At 48.9% G+C, this 14,404-nt stretch overlaps 2 protein-coding genes across 7 annotated transcripts in view; one reads left to right on the top strand and one right to left on the bottom strand.

Moving 5' to 3' along the window:
* Nucleotides 1-8,569, bottom strand: part of TSNAXIP1 (translin associated factor X interacting protein 1) — a 32,310-nt gene extending 23,741 nt beyond the window's left edge. For 4 of the 5 annotated variants that reach the window (XR_010910277.1, XR_010910278.1, XM_060788152.2 and 1 more), the window contains exons 1-4: nt 8,485-8,569; nt 4,046-4,078; nt 2,108-2,213; nt 659-756 (exon numbers count right to left, since the gene is read on the bottom strand). Coding sequence is in view for 2 of the 5 variants with exons in the window: in XM_060788152.2 (XP_060644135.2) it covers nt 659-756; nt 2,108-2,213; nt 4,046-4,078; nt 8,485-8,513 (266 nt within the window). In the remaining 3 variants the exon portion in view is untranslated. Of the gene's footprint in view, nt 1-658; nt 757-2,107; nt 2,214-4,045; nt 4,079-8,484 lie in introns of those variants that run through there. The other variant, XM_060788154.2, reaches the window with a different exon arrangement.
* A 222-nt stretch (nt 8,570-8,791) lies between these two features.
* RANBP10 (RAN binding protein 10) overlaps nt 8,792-14,404 on the top strand; it is a 54,214-nt gene continuing 48,601 nt past the window's right edge. For both annotated transcript variants that reach the window (XM_060787824.2, XM_060787823.2), the window contains exon 1: nt 8,792-9,101. In XM_060787824.2, the coding sequence (XP_060643807.2) occupies nt 8,837-9,101 (265 nt within the window). In that variant the 5' untranslated portion in view covers nt 8,792-8,836. The remainder of the gene's footprint in view (nt 9,102-14,404) is intronic.

The following is a 14,404-nucleotide window of genomic DNA, read 5'->3' as shown; positions in this document are numbered from 1 at the left end:
GTCTAGATAAGAGTTTTCCAAACATTTCATGCTGGAGAGTCACTGTTTAGACAAGCAGGATTTTGCAACACAGTCATTCAATTTTACTACCAAACCAGAGGTTAAACCAATACATTATAAGCGATATGGACACATACGTAAATTGTAATAACAAAAGGTACAGGGGCACAACATATCATGAAGACCTTTTACTTGTATTTTTAAAATACATAATTTGCAAGATAGCATCATAAATTTCCAAGATTTTTGTCATTTATGAGTAGCAACACATTACCAATACTAACATTAATAATGTTACCAATACTAATTGGCACCTTTGCTGCATAAAAAATGCATATGCAAGTTGGTATTGCACATTCTACATGCATATTCGGAGCATTCTCATTACGTTCATATGGGATATCTACACACCGCAGTCGACAGACCAATGTGTCGTGACACACATTTTAGAAAGCTCTGGTCTAGATGGACAAAGAGAGTGGTTGGACAGAAAGTTTATTGTTGTTTGCCATCTAGCCAGCTTTGGACTTGAGAGACCTCCAAGAGCCATGGTCACTAATCGCCTTGCTCAGATGGTTTGCCTCAGAAAGGAAGCAAGCCCCATCCCAGAGCTTGCAAGGTTTTAATGTAGTTGTTTGCACCCTGTTTTCACACATACCGTTGCCAATCAGGAAGAGTACAAGGTTTTCGGTTCTGCAAGATCACTTGTCCCGGGGCGTACGAAGGCCATGAAGACAACTGGCTGCTAGAATGAACCTAAACATTGAGGATGGGAAAATGAAGCTTTTGTTATGGTTTTGGGGTTTTTTGTCTAATCTTTTCATAAAATTCCATCTGAGCACCACCAGCCACTTGAGTTCCTCCTTGCACCCTACACAAGTCTGGAAATCTTCAAAATATGCAAGAAAGATTTCTCCCCCCGCCACTTTTCTTTATTTTTTGCACACTTCTTTTCTCTTGTACCAGGGTTGAGTTCACAAATCTGGACATACCCAGTCTTTTTTTTTATTAGAGAAGCTAAGCAATATTGTTCTTAGTGAGTATTTGGATGGGAGACAACTGGAAAATGCCAGGAACCAGTAGTACAGTGGTTCCCGGTCTTTTTTTTTTGACCAGGGCTCACTTGACCAGGGCCACTTTGACCAGAGACCACTCTCCAACATAAGTACCAAAAGGAGCGCAACCAGTTAGCTCTGCGGAAAGGAGCAGAAATAAAATAAATAAATAAAGTGGAAGGAGTTTCGCGGATGGGATTTTCAGTCTCGTGGCTCACAGAGAACCACTGTCCTAGTAGAACCAGGAAAGGATCCTGCCTGAACCACAGGGAGCTCCTATCCGTCTGATATAACAACATAGGGTTACATCAACTTAAAGGTCAGATTCAGGGGGAGATCTGTGTTGTTTTTATTTGTAACATTTTATTGCTTTTATGAAGCACTGTGTAAACAGTCAAAAGAAAAAGAACACAACTAACATGAATGCCATTGGCAGAATAACAAAGATAGCAAAAGGCCATCATTAAATATATTTTGAAAAGCATGCAAACAAGAGGAATCTGATGTGACATCTTTCAAGAGGTTTAAGTAGTGGGCTAGCGATACGATGCACTCCATGCTCTCATTAATATAGTATGTGAAGAAAATCATTTTTTCAGTAAAGGAATATTGTTAACAGGCTGGGTGAGGCCTGTGACTCATCTGATAATTTTTCAATTAGTAAAGCCTCACAGACCCGGCACCATGAGCCATATAGGAAGAAGGCTTCTGTTTTCCTTTCCTTTCCTGCAATTTCTCTCCTGGCAGGAGGTTGGGCTGCATAACCCTCGTGGTCTCTTCCAACTCTATAATTCTAAGATTCCATACCTTATTATGTGTTTACGTAACTATTTATTGCCTTTCAGACCCAAGTGGTACACAGCACATTAATATTGGTAAACACATTATTTTAAAACAAATCAAAACATTGTTGGAAACAGTGTTTAAAACACATACTCAAAATTAAAACCAACGGAAATGGCACCCTCTTGCCAAGGCCTTTGAGGCTGCCCAAATGACAGAAGCCTTCCAAGACCCGATGGGCATCGATGGGCTGGCACTGCTCCACTCACCAGGCTTTTCTGTTTCTTCAGGAGTGATATCTTCTGAGATGGTGTATTCAAGGCAGAAACACTCTTTTGGGTTTTTAAAGTCTGGAGGGACTGTCGGAATGAGACCCTACATAATGGCAAGAAGAATTGGCAGTACTACTGAGAAGGACATTCCCAACACGAGGGAGTTAATGCCGCTCCAGCACAAACCCTGTGGCCCATGGAACCCACCCTGTAGCAGCCCAACCCCAAATAGCCCAAAGTAAGGAATGCTAACAGCAACCATGCAGCAACCTGTCAGAGTCTATATGGTTTCTCATATCCCCGTTTTGAAGGACACAAACCCTCTGAAAGGCCTTCTGGAAGCATAATTCTCCTTCAAATAAAATACTTGTGAGTTTGCTTGATTTTGCAACTCCTACGGCCAGACTTTGTGAGCCTTAGAAACAACACTGCCTAATTCTTTGAGAAGCCAGGAATGAGCATCAAGGCTATGCCCTCCTTCCTCCCACTCTTCTTCGTTCTCATGCACGCTGGTTTGTTTAAACAAAAAATTCTCATTTTGTCTGAAACTGCTGATTGCATTTTACCACCAGTTTACCAACCAGAATATTGAAGGTTTAGTCCTGTACTGAAGACAGGAGAGCGAGAAGAGTAATAGGGTCCAGTGGAAGCCCGGTTTCAATAGCAGAATATGTCTGACGAACCAAATCTATTGAGAGACTGTTCTGATATATGACTGAAACATAGCATTGGTTTAACACTGCAGTTATGCAGCTCTGCTGTCAGCCAAGACAGTGTTCTTGAGTCTTATAATCTGGGAATTGTCTATACCAGTGGTTCCCAACCTTTTCTTTTTTGACCACTTGACCAGGGACCACATTGACCACAGACCACTCTCCAACATTAGTACCACAAGGGCTACGAAGCAGTTTTTGGTCAACTTTAGATTCAGTTTGGTTATTTGGGGTGCTGATTCAGAAAATTGCATTGGATAAACTACATCAGTTGTAGTTTCTGAAACAGAACATATGCCACCCAGTAGTCAACATCTGCTCGCCCACAGAAAACCATATTTATTTATGAATGACATTATTTATTTAATAAGCCTCGGCACCATAAGAGGGTTTCACAAGATCAGTCACTCTCATAATTTTATTTATTTATTTATTTATTTATTATTCGAACTTATATGCCGCCACTCCCCTGGGGCTCGGAGCGGCTTACAAGAACGACTAAAATCTAACACAATTTAAAACAATGTAAAAACTATGTAAAAACAACAAATCAACAATCAAAGGCCTGTCGAAACAGGTATGTCTTACAAGCCCTGCGGAAAGCTGATAAGTCCCGCAAGGCACGGACTTCAGGTGGCAGAGTATTCCAGAGTGATGGGGCCACTGCTGTGAAGGCTCTGTGTCTGGTTGCTGTTAGGCGCAAGGTCTTGACACTGGGAATTTCCAATAGATCTTGGTCCTCAGAACGGAGGGGTCTCTGGGGTTGGGAGGGGGTGAGGCGGTCCCTCAGGGACATCGGCCCCAGACCATGCAAGGCCTTCAAGGTGAGTACCATCACATAATGGTGTAGGAATGGTGAGGTCACAGACCATATTTTAGTTCTTGCAGACCATTGGTGGTCCATAGACCACAGGTTGGGAACCACCGATCTTTATCAAGGGAGGGGATGCTGTGAAGCTCTAAAAGTTATTAGACTACAATTTCTACCAGATCCAGCCAGCATAACCCATGGTGAAGCATTGTGAGAACATCTGTGTAGGTGACTCACGCCTCACCCCTGCTCTAAGTAATTAGGAGGAAGGTACAAACAGTTTAATTAAAGAGGTGCTGCCACAGTAAGTCAGCCATCATTCCAACAGCACCAAAACTTTGTGTTGTCCCCTTTTTAGCAACTCTCTTCTCATGTGAGTAGAATACTGTATAAACAGAATAAAAGTAATACCTTTTCTCAAGTTCCTGATTGCTTATTCCTAACCTAAAATAAAAGAAACAGTATATGACCATAAGATGAATACAAAACTACATAAAGATGTTTATAGATAGATCTGTTTATTGATTAGCCCACTGACCGTGTCAACAATAAAAGACAAAAAAACAGAAATACAGAGACACAGTAATCACCATCCTAAAACTCCTGTAATAGTTAACCAAAATAAATTAAAATACAATAAAACTTGATTAAATAATAAGTTTGGTAAAATGGGATTAAACTACCAGATGAAAGCAGGGGGAGTAGAGTGACGAGTGTGAAAGAATCAATCACCATGACAGGGGACCCCATTTTGTGAGATAAAGAGATCTCCCAGGTGGGTGGCTTTTCTAATGAAAGCGGACAAAGCGTAGATTCTACCCAGAAAGAAATAAGACAGTTTGGCAATATAAAGGTGTATATTCAACCTATCAAGACATTCCTGTTACTCCTTTCCAGATATACAGTACTGGTGGTAGTGTTGTTTTGATATCAGTCAGACTTGGCCACGGTGGTCCACTCTCTTGTTATATTCCGTATCTATTACTGCAACACGCTCTATGTGGGGTTGCCTTTGAAGACCGTTCGGAAGCTTCCATTGGTCCAATGGGCAGCAGCCAGGTTTGATCACCGGAGTGGCGTGCAAAGAGAGTAAAAACCTGGCTCTTTGAGCAAGCTTTTGGAACCTCATTGTAAGTAGATAAACTCAGTATTGTGAACAAATATGGAACGGCTTAATGAGGCAAATGGACATGAATTTAAACCTGGAAGTCATTGATTTGTATAGTTTTACATTGTTTTTATATGAATTTTATTATGTGATTTAACCTGTTTTAAACTATGTATTTATGTGTGTTCACCCTCTAATACTGAGTTTATGTAGTTACAATGAGGTTCCAAAAGCTTGCTCAAAGAGCCAGGTTTTTACTCTCTTTGCATGCCACTACATGAGGAAGAACTTCCACATGAGGAAGAACTTCCTGACTGTGAGAGCTGTTCAGCAGTGGAACTCTCTGCCCTGGAGTGTGGTGGAGGCTCCTTCCTTGGAAGCTTTTAAACAGAGGCTGGATGGCCATCTGTCGGGGGTGATTTGAATGCAATACTCCTGCTTCTTGGGAGAACGGGGTTGGATTGGATGGCCCATGAGGTCTCTTCCAACTCTGTGATTCTAGGATTCTAGGATTCTAATTATTGCCAGTCTGTACACTGCGCTGAGTTGCCTTTGGGTTGAAAAGGGCGGGATAAAAGTGTGGCAAATAAATATATAAATAAATAAATAGATAAATCCACCAGCTGCCAGTCTGCTACCGAGCACAATTCAAAGTGCTGGCTTTAGTCTATAAAGCTCTAAAAGGAACCAGACCAGCTTACTTGTCTTAATGTATCACCCCCTATGACCCACTTCGGACATTAAGATCGTCTTGGGAGGCCCTGCTCTTGGTCCTGGCTTCCTCGCAAGCGCAACTGGTGGGGACAAGAGACAGGGCCTTCTCAGTGGTGGCTCCTCAGCTGTGGAACTCCCTCCCTGGCAACATTAGATCATCCCCCTCCTTCCTAGACTTCAGAAGGAAAGTGAAAACCTGGCCTTGGGATCAGGCTTTCGGAGAATGGCACAGTGCAACAACAGATTTGGAATTAAATTTTATTTTAATTTATTTTAAGCTTGATGTGTGGTATGTGCTTTAAGGAACTGAATAATTGCCATGTGTAAGCCACCTTGAATCTGCTTCAGGGAAGAGGAAAGCCTGGGCCAACTTGGGCCTTACCTCCAGGGTTTTGGACTCCAACTCCCACCATTCCTAACAGCCTCCCCAAGTTGGCCCAGGCCTGGTCTAGAGAGCATCCCACTTTGAATCCTGGGCCTGCCTCTTGCAGATCTCTGGGGTTTGTCGTCGCAGTCATGAATACTTTTTAAGCAAAGTATTCTGGTAGGCTGTTAGGAATGGTGGGAGTTGGAGTCCAAAACCCCTGGAGGGAAGGCCCAAGTAGGCCCAGGTCTAATATAGAGAGCAGTTGGAGGGGAGGGCTTGAGTAGGCATGGACCAACTTGGGCCCTCCCTCCAGGTATTTTGGACTCCAACTCCCACCATTCCTCACAGCCTCAGACCCTTTCCTTTTCCCCCTCAGCCTCTTAAGCAGGGTGTCAATCAGGCCTGGGCAAAATTGGGCCCTCCATCTAATTTGGACTCCGACTCCCACAATTCTTAACAGTGTCAATCAGGACTGGGCCCCCCTCCCTTCAGGTGTTCTGGACTCCAACTCCCACCATTCCTCACAGCTTCAGGCCCCTTCCTTTTCCCCTTCAACCAACGTTAGGCTTGGTTGCATGTACAGAGTGCAAGGAAGTTTCCTCTACAGCAGGCCTGGGCCAACGTATTGATTTATTTATTTATGATTCAAACGTATATGCGGCCACTCCCCTGGGGCTCGGAGTGGCTTACAAGAATGGCTAAAATCGAACACAATTTAAAAACAATTTAAAACAATTTAAAAACAATCAGAGATCAAAGGCCCGTCGAAATAGATATGTCTGACATGCCCTGCGGAATCAATCCTGCAAGGCACGGACTTCAGATGGCAGAGTATTCCAGAGTGATGGTGCCACTGCTGTGAAGGCTCTGCGCCTGGTTGCTGTGAGGCGCAAGGTCTTCACACTGGGGATTTCCAGTGGGTCGGCTATCAGGAATGGTGGGAGTTGAAGTCCAAAATACCTGGAGGGAAGGCCGAAGTTAGCCCAGGCCTAGTATAGAGAGCAGTTGGAGGGGAGGGCTTGAGTAGGCATGGGCAAGCTTGGGCCTTCCCTCCAGGTGTTTTGGACTCCGACTCCCACCATTCCCCACAGCCTCCGGCCCCTTCCTTTTCCTCAGCTTAAGCTGAGTGCTGGGCCCATAACCAACGTTAGGCTCGGTTGCCTGTGCAGAGTGCAAGGAATGGTGGGTGTTGGAGTCCAAACCCCCTGGAGGGAAGGCCCAATTTTTGTATGTCAAAAATTGGCATTGAATGTTTGCCATATATGTGTACACTGTAATCCGCCCTGAGTCCCCTGCGGGGTGAGGAGAAGGGCGGAATATCAATACTGTAAATAAATAATAAATAAATAATATTCATGATTGCAATGACAAACCCCAGAGATCTGCAAGAGGCAAGCACAGGATTCAAAGTGGGATGCTCTCTAGACCAGGCTTGGGCCAACTTGGGCCTTACCTCCAGGGTTCTGGACTTCAACGCCCACCATTCCTAACAGCCTACCCAAGTTGGCCCAGGCCTGCTGTAGAGGAAACTTCCTAGCACTCTGCACAGGCAACCGAGCCAAATATGGTTATGGGCCCAGCACTCAGCTTAAGCGGCTGAGGGGGAAAAGGAAGGGGCCGGAGGCTGTGGGGAATGATGGGAGTTGGAGTCCAAAACACCTGGAGGGAGGGCCCAAGTTGGCCCATGCCTATTCAAGCCCTCCCCTCCAACTGCTCTCTATATTAGACCTGGGCCTACTTGGGCCTTCCCTCCAGGATTTTGGACTCCGACTCCCACCATTCCTAACAGCCTACCCAAGTTGGCCCAGGCCTGCTGTAGAGGAAGCTTCCTTGCACTCTGCACAGGCAACCGAGCCTAACGTTGATGATGGACCCAGCACTCGGCTTAAGCGGCTGAGGGGGAAAAGGAAGGGGCCGGAGGCTGTGGGGAACGATGGGAGTTGGAGTCCAAAACACCTGGAGGGAAGGCCCAAGCTGGCCCATGCCTACTCAAGCCCTCCCCTCCAACTGCTTTCTATATCAGACCTGGGCTTACTTCGGCCTTCCCTCCAGGGGTTTTGGACTCCAACTCCCACCATTCCTAACAGCCTACCCAAGTTGGCCCAGGCCTGCTGTAGAGGAAGCTTCCTTGCACTCTGCACAGGCAACCGAGCCTAACGTTGGCTGAGGGGGGAAAGGAAGGGGCCTGAGGCTGTGAGGAATGCTGGGAGTTGGAGTCCAGAACACCTGAAGGGAGGGGAGCCCAGTCCTGATTGACACTGTTAGGAATTGTGGGAGTCGGAGTCCAAATTAGATGGAGGGCCCAATTTTGCCCAGGCCTGACTGACACCCTGCTTAAGCGGCTGAGGGGGGAAAGGAAGGGGTCTGAGGCTGTGAGGAATGGTGGGAGTTGGAGTCCAAAATACCTGGAGGGAAGGCCCAAGCTGGCCCATGCCTACTGAAGCCCTCCCCTCTAACTACTCTCTAGACCAGGCCTGGGCCTACTTGGGCCTTCCCTCCAGGGGGTTTGGACTCCAACTCCCACCATTCCCCACAGCCTACCGGCTGTGGGGAATGGTGGGAGTTGGAGTCCAAACCCCCTGGAGGGAAGGCCCAAGTAGGCCCAGGCCTGGTCTAGAGATCCTCCCATCCAGAGCCCTCCCTCCCTCCGGGCGGACTCACCCAGAGAAGCCCGAGGCGCGGCTGTCCATGGCGGCGGCGGCCTCGGCCGGAAGGAAGGAAGGAGAGAGTGTTGACACCGCGGCGCCATGGCAACAGGCCCCGCCCCGCGCGCCTCCCCGAGGGGACTGTTTGTTCCGGCGCGCGGCGCGACGTGCCCGCGTCATCCCTGCCTCGCGCGGTGCCTTTCGGGAGTGGTAGTCCGCCGCCGTGAGGGCAGCGCCGGGCGCCAATGGGCGGCGAACCCGCTTTCCCAGCGTGCCTTTCGGCGCCATTGTGGCCGAGGCGTGCTCCCATTGGCCGGGCGGGGAGACGGGCTCGGCGGGGCCGCGGCTGACACAACAGAGGGTCCAAGATGGCGGACGCGGGCGCCCCCACCAGCGGCAGCAGCGGCAGCATTAGCTTCCCTGGGGGAGGCTCCGGCCTGGCCCCCGCTCCGCCCCCGGCCCCCGAGGAGGAGCATCAGCAGCAGGAGCAGCAGCAGGAGCTCGGGCAGCGCCTCCGCCGGCTCTACCCCGCCGTCAACCTGGCCGAGACGCCGCTCCCGCGCGCCTGGAGCCCCAAGGACAAGTACAACTACATCGGCCTCTCCCAGGGGAACCTCCGCGTACACTACAAGGGTAGGCCCAAAAGGGAAGGGAAGTAGTAGTAGGAGCCGGGAGGGGGGCTGGCCTTCAGGGGGAGAGGGAGCCCGGGGGGCAGGAGGAGGGGGACCCACTAAGGGTGGGGGTCCACTCCCCCTGGAGGACATGGGGCCCTTCCACACGGCCCAGGATAGGAGGTCAAGGCAGGAGGACGTCCCACAGGATCAGAGGGTGGGCTCAGGCCACCCAGCCTTTCCTGGCTTGCTCTCCTGAGATGGAAGGGCCCTGCAAGGTCCACAGCTTGCTCCAAGGTAGCAAGGTAGCAAATGTAGGCCGCAAGGGAAGGGCCTCCCCGCATAGGAGCCAGGGATGCTGGGCTTCAGGGGAGAGGGAGCCCGGTGGGCAGGAGGAGGGGAACCCATTAAGGGCCGAGCCCGCCGGTGGAGGGTGTCAACCTGGTCTGGGGGGGGGGGGGGTCCACTCCCCCTGGAAGACATGGGGCCCTTCCACACGGCCCAGGATAGGAGGTCAAGGCAGGAGGACATCCCATAGGATCAGACCGTGGGCTCAGGCCACCCAGCCTTTCCTGGCTTGCTCTCCTGAGAGACATGGGGCTCTTCCACACGGCTCAGTATGAATCATCCCAGGAGGTCAAGGCAGGAGGACATCCCACAGGAGCAGAGGGGGGACTCAGACCACCCAACCTTTCCTGGCTTGCTCTCCTGAGAGACATGGGGCCCAGTATGGATCATCCCAGGAGGTCAAGGCAGGAGGACACCCCACAGGATCAGAGGGTGGGCTCAGGCCACCCACCTTCAGGCCTTTTCTGCCTTGGAAGGGCCCTGCAAGGTCCACAGCTTGCTCCAAGGGCCCATCCACACAGAATATTGAGGCAGATCGTCCCACAATGCCGGCCTAGGCTGTCATGGACAAAAACCACTGCCTGAACATCAAGCAAACAGTGGGCGCTAGAAACAAGATCATACGAAAGCTGACTGGCATAACCTGGGGGTCACAACCAGGCACAGTGAAGGCATCTGCCCTTCCACACGGCCCTACAGGTCATCCCAGGAGGTCAAGGCAGGAGGACATCCCACAGGATCAGAGGGTAGGCTCAGGCAACCCAGCCTTTCCTGGCTTGCTCTCCTGAGAGACATGGGGCCCTTCCACACGGCTCAGTATGAATCATCCCAGGAGGTCAAGGCAGGAGGACATCCCACAGGAGCAGAGGGGGGACTCAGACCACCCAACCTTTCCTGGCTTGCTCTCCTGAGAGACATGGGGCCCTTCCACACGGCTCAGTATGAATCATCCCAGGAGGTCAAGGCAGGAGGACACCCCACAGGATCAGAGCGTGGGCTCAGGCTACCCAGCTCCAGGCATTTCCTGCCTTGGGAGGGCCCTGCAACGTCCACAGCTTGCTCCAAGGGCCCATCCACACAGCCCTGTCTCCCAGAATATCAAGGCAGATCATCCCACAATGCCGGCCTAGGCCGCCATGGACAAGAAGCACTGCCTGAACATCAAGCAAAAAGTGGGCGCTAGAAACAATATCATACAAAAGCCAACTGGCACAACCTGGGGGTCACAACCAGGCACAGTGAAGGCATCTGCCCTTCCACACGGCCCTATAGGTCATCCCAGGAGATCAAGGCAGGAGGACATCCCACAGGATCAGAGGGTGGGCTCAGGCCACCCACCTTCAGGCATTTCCTGCCTTGGAAGGGCCCTGCAATGTCCACAGCTTGCTCCAAGGGCCCATCCACACAGCCCTGTATCCCAGAATATCAAGGCAGATCGTCCCACAATATCTCCTTTGGACTGGGTTATCCACTGGGGCCCCAGGTCTCGGCAGTGGCCGGGAGAGCTTTTGCACAATTAACACTTGTGCGCCAGCTGCTGCGCCCATTTCTTGGGAAGTCTGACTTGGCCACGGTGGTCCACGCTCTGGTTACATCCTGAATAGACTACTGCAACACTCTCTACGTGGGGCTGCCTTTGGAAACTTCTGGAAGCTTCAATTAGGCCAACAGTCAGCAGCCAGGTTGTTAACCGGAGCAGCGTACAGGGAACATACGACTCCTTTGTTGTGCCAGCTCCACTGGCTGCCGATTAGCTTCGGGGACCAATTCAAAGTGCTGGTTTTAACCTTTAAAGCCCAAAATCAGTGGTTCTCAACCTGGGGTCCCCAGGTGTTTTTGGCCTTCAACTCCCAGAAATCCTAACAGCTGGTAAACCCGCTGGGATTTCTGGGAGTTGTAGGCCAAAAACATCTGGGGACCCCAGGTTGAGAACCACTGCACAGTTCTGGCCCAGATTACCTGTCCGAACGTATCTCCTGCTATGAACCATCACGAAGCTTAATATTGTCAGGAGAGGCCCTGCTCTTGATCCCACCACTTTCGCAAACGTGGTTGGTGGGGACGAGGGACGGGGCCTTCTCGGCAGTGGCCCCCCCGTCTGTAAACTCCCTCCCTAAGGACACCAGGTTGACCACCTTCCTCCTGTCCTTTAGAAGACAACTGAAGACTTGGCTCTGGGGCCAGGTGTTCGACTAGAGGCAGCATCAATAGGAAAGGAAATTTTGGACATATGTGACATTGGCTTGGTCTTGGTTTTAATTGGCACGTTAATTTATTGTTAAATGAATTTGTTTACTGAATTTGTATAATGTTTTAAAATGATTTTTACTGTTTCAATGGTAATTCTTGTGGTGTATATGTTGATAGCATCATTTGATGCTTATGCGAGGCCGCCCCGAGGGGTCCCCCTTTGTGGGGAGAAGGGCGGGGTAGAAATGTGTGAAATAATAAATAAAATATTCAGAGGTCACACTGCCATATAATCCAGTTCAATTTTATGCAGCTGTGTGGAAGGGGCCCAAATGTCAGCCCAGGGAGATGCCAAGGTCAGGAGGGCTTTGTCTAAAACTCCAGCTGCGCCCCATCCTGGATTTGGAGGGCCCGAAGATAGAAGTGAATACACTGGGAACCTTGGGTTTACGTGGTGCTACACAAGCTAGGGCAAAACATTGTTGTTCTCTGTAGCATGGGTCAGCTTCGGCCTTCTGGGTGTTTTGGATGCCAACTCCCACAAGAAGACCCAGTAGCACAGTGGTTAAATTGCTGAGCTGCTGAATTTGCTGACTGAAGGAAAGGTGGGCAGTTCGAATCCAGGAGTGGGGTGAGCGCCTGCTGTTAGCCCAAGCTTCTGCCAACCTAGCAGTTCAAACTTTCAATCATGAGTTTTGGACTTGCACTCTGTGGCTGCTGTAGATTGATCTTTCTACCCTGTGTTTTGGTGTATGTATTTTATAATGGTGTGTTTTAATAAGAATAAGAATAAACCTTTATTTATACCCCGCTAACATCTCCTGAAGGACTCGGTGCGGCTTACAAGAGGTCGAGGCCCAACACATCAGTAAAACAACAGCATAACAAATACAACAATAAATAAACTCATAAAACAAGGCAATAAACATTAAACAATAGCAATAAACATTGGACAATAACACCACGATGTATGTATGTATGCATTTTATGCTGATATGTTTTGATTTATGTTGTACCCCACCTCAATCCATAAGAAATGAATATTATTATTATCATTCACAAAACCACACACCTTTGTTTTGCGGAGTTAATTTCATAACCCCGTGAAAGAGGGATCTTCCTAGGTGGCATTTAAGAATCAGGAGCGAAGGCGGTGAGAGACATGGCATGTCTGGGCTTCCTTGCGGCTCGGGCAGAGGACGAGGCCTTCCCGGGATCAAGGCCGTCTGTGTGAGAATCTGAATCAAACTGGAAAGGCTTTAGCCCAGAACTGTCAGACTCATTTTCATCAAGAGCCACATCAGCCTTATAGTTGCCTTCAAAGGGCCATTGAGTCCATGGATGGGGAATCCCTGGATATAGAGCCGGCATGGGCAAACTTTGGTCCTCCAGGTGTTTTGGATTTCAACTCCCACAATTCCTAACAGCCGGTAGCTGGAGGGCCGAAGTTTGCCCATGCCTGATATAGAGAGACAACTATATATGTTTACACACAGAATGGTCAGTCTTTTTAGTTTTAGCCAGTTTGGGTCCTCAGATGTTATTGAACAACAACTCCCATCACTTTTGAATATCTGCCATGAGGACTGGGGATAGTGGGAATTCAGACCCATGGCATTAGTGGCTCTGAGATTGGGGAAAGGTTAAAGGGCCTTTTAACTTCAGACATCAGATCCATAAACCTTGTGTCTAAATTAAAATTCCACTATTCTGGCTAAACAGGACAAACTGCAGCCTCCTAGATATTACCATACCTCAACTCCCATCAACTACCTGCGTGACCGCACCTCCATATATGAACCCACACGTTCCCTTCGATCATCTGGAGAGGCCCTGCTCACGATCCCACCTGCATCGCAAGCGCGTTTGGTGGGTACGAGGGACAGGGCCTTCTCTGTGGTGGCCCCCCGACTCTGGAACTCTTTCTCCAAGGACATCAGACAAGCCCCGACGTTGGCAATCTTTAGGGAGAGCCTGAAGACCTGGCTGTTCCAGTGTGCCTTTCCAGAATAGGAAACTCCCGGCATCATGTCCCAAATGCACTTTGTTAGTTTTAGGATTTTCTGCACATTGCACTTACCTCCAAAAAACTTCTACATTCCTCCTCTCAAGTTCCGCACTTTTAAATTTTGTCCTTTACATTTGGCCCGGCTTTTAGGTTTTAAATGCGTCATGATGTCATTGTTTTTAGTGTTTTATTGGTTTTGCTTGATGTTTTATTATTTGCTTATGAGTTTTACAGTTGTATCTGTATGTTGTTGTTTGTTGGCGGCCTTGGCCTTTGTAAGCCGCACCGAGTCCTTCGGGAGATTTTGCGGGGTATAAATAAAGTTAATAATAATTAATGATAATAACTCTGATAAAGATGTCTACGGAGGAGGAATACAGGACTATTCGTCTGGCATCTGGAGGGCCACATAAAATGACATTGCGGGCCGGATTTGGGCCCTGGGCCTTGAGTTTGACGCAGGTGCTTTATCTTACCTGTTGAGTTATGAAGTGTTGCTCTGTTTTGAGAGCTGCGAGGAATTGACGTGAGGCTTGAGCAAGAGCTGGACGTTTGTTTTGGTTTATACCCAGGCTTTTTACCCTTCCTTCTGTCTTCCCCTGGAAACGGCAATAGTTTGCCTCATGGCCATCCGATTGGGGTCCGTGTGCCTCTCTTTCTTTACAAAGAGAGAGGCAGTGCAGGGGCCCATTATTTTACATGGGGAGATGGTAGCGGGGTTATTTATTTATTTATCGTGTCATCAGCAACCATACCATTGTATTACATTTCTATTTATC

This window comes from Anolis sagrei, chromosome 8 (genome assembly GCF_037176765.1).
Source record: "Anolis sagrei isolate rAnoSag1 chromosome 8, rAnoSag1.mat, whole genome shotgun sequence".
Lineage (NCBI taxonomy): Eukaryota > Metazoa > Chordata > Lepidosauria > Squamata > Dactyloidae > Anolis > Anolis sagrei.
This window is presented reverse-complemented; position numbering and strand designations above follow the sequence as displayed.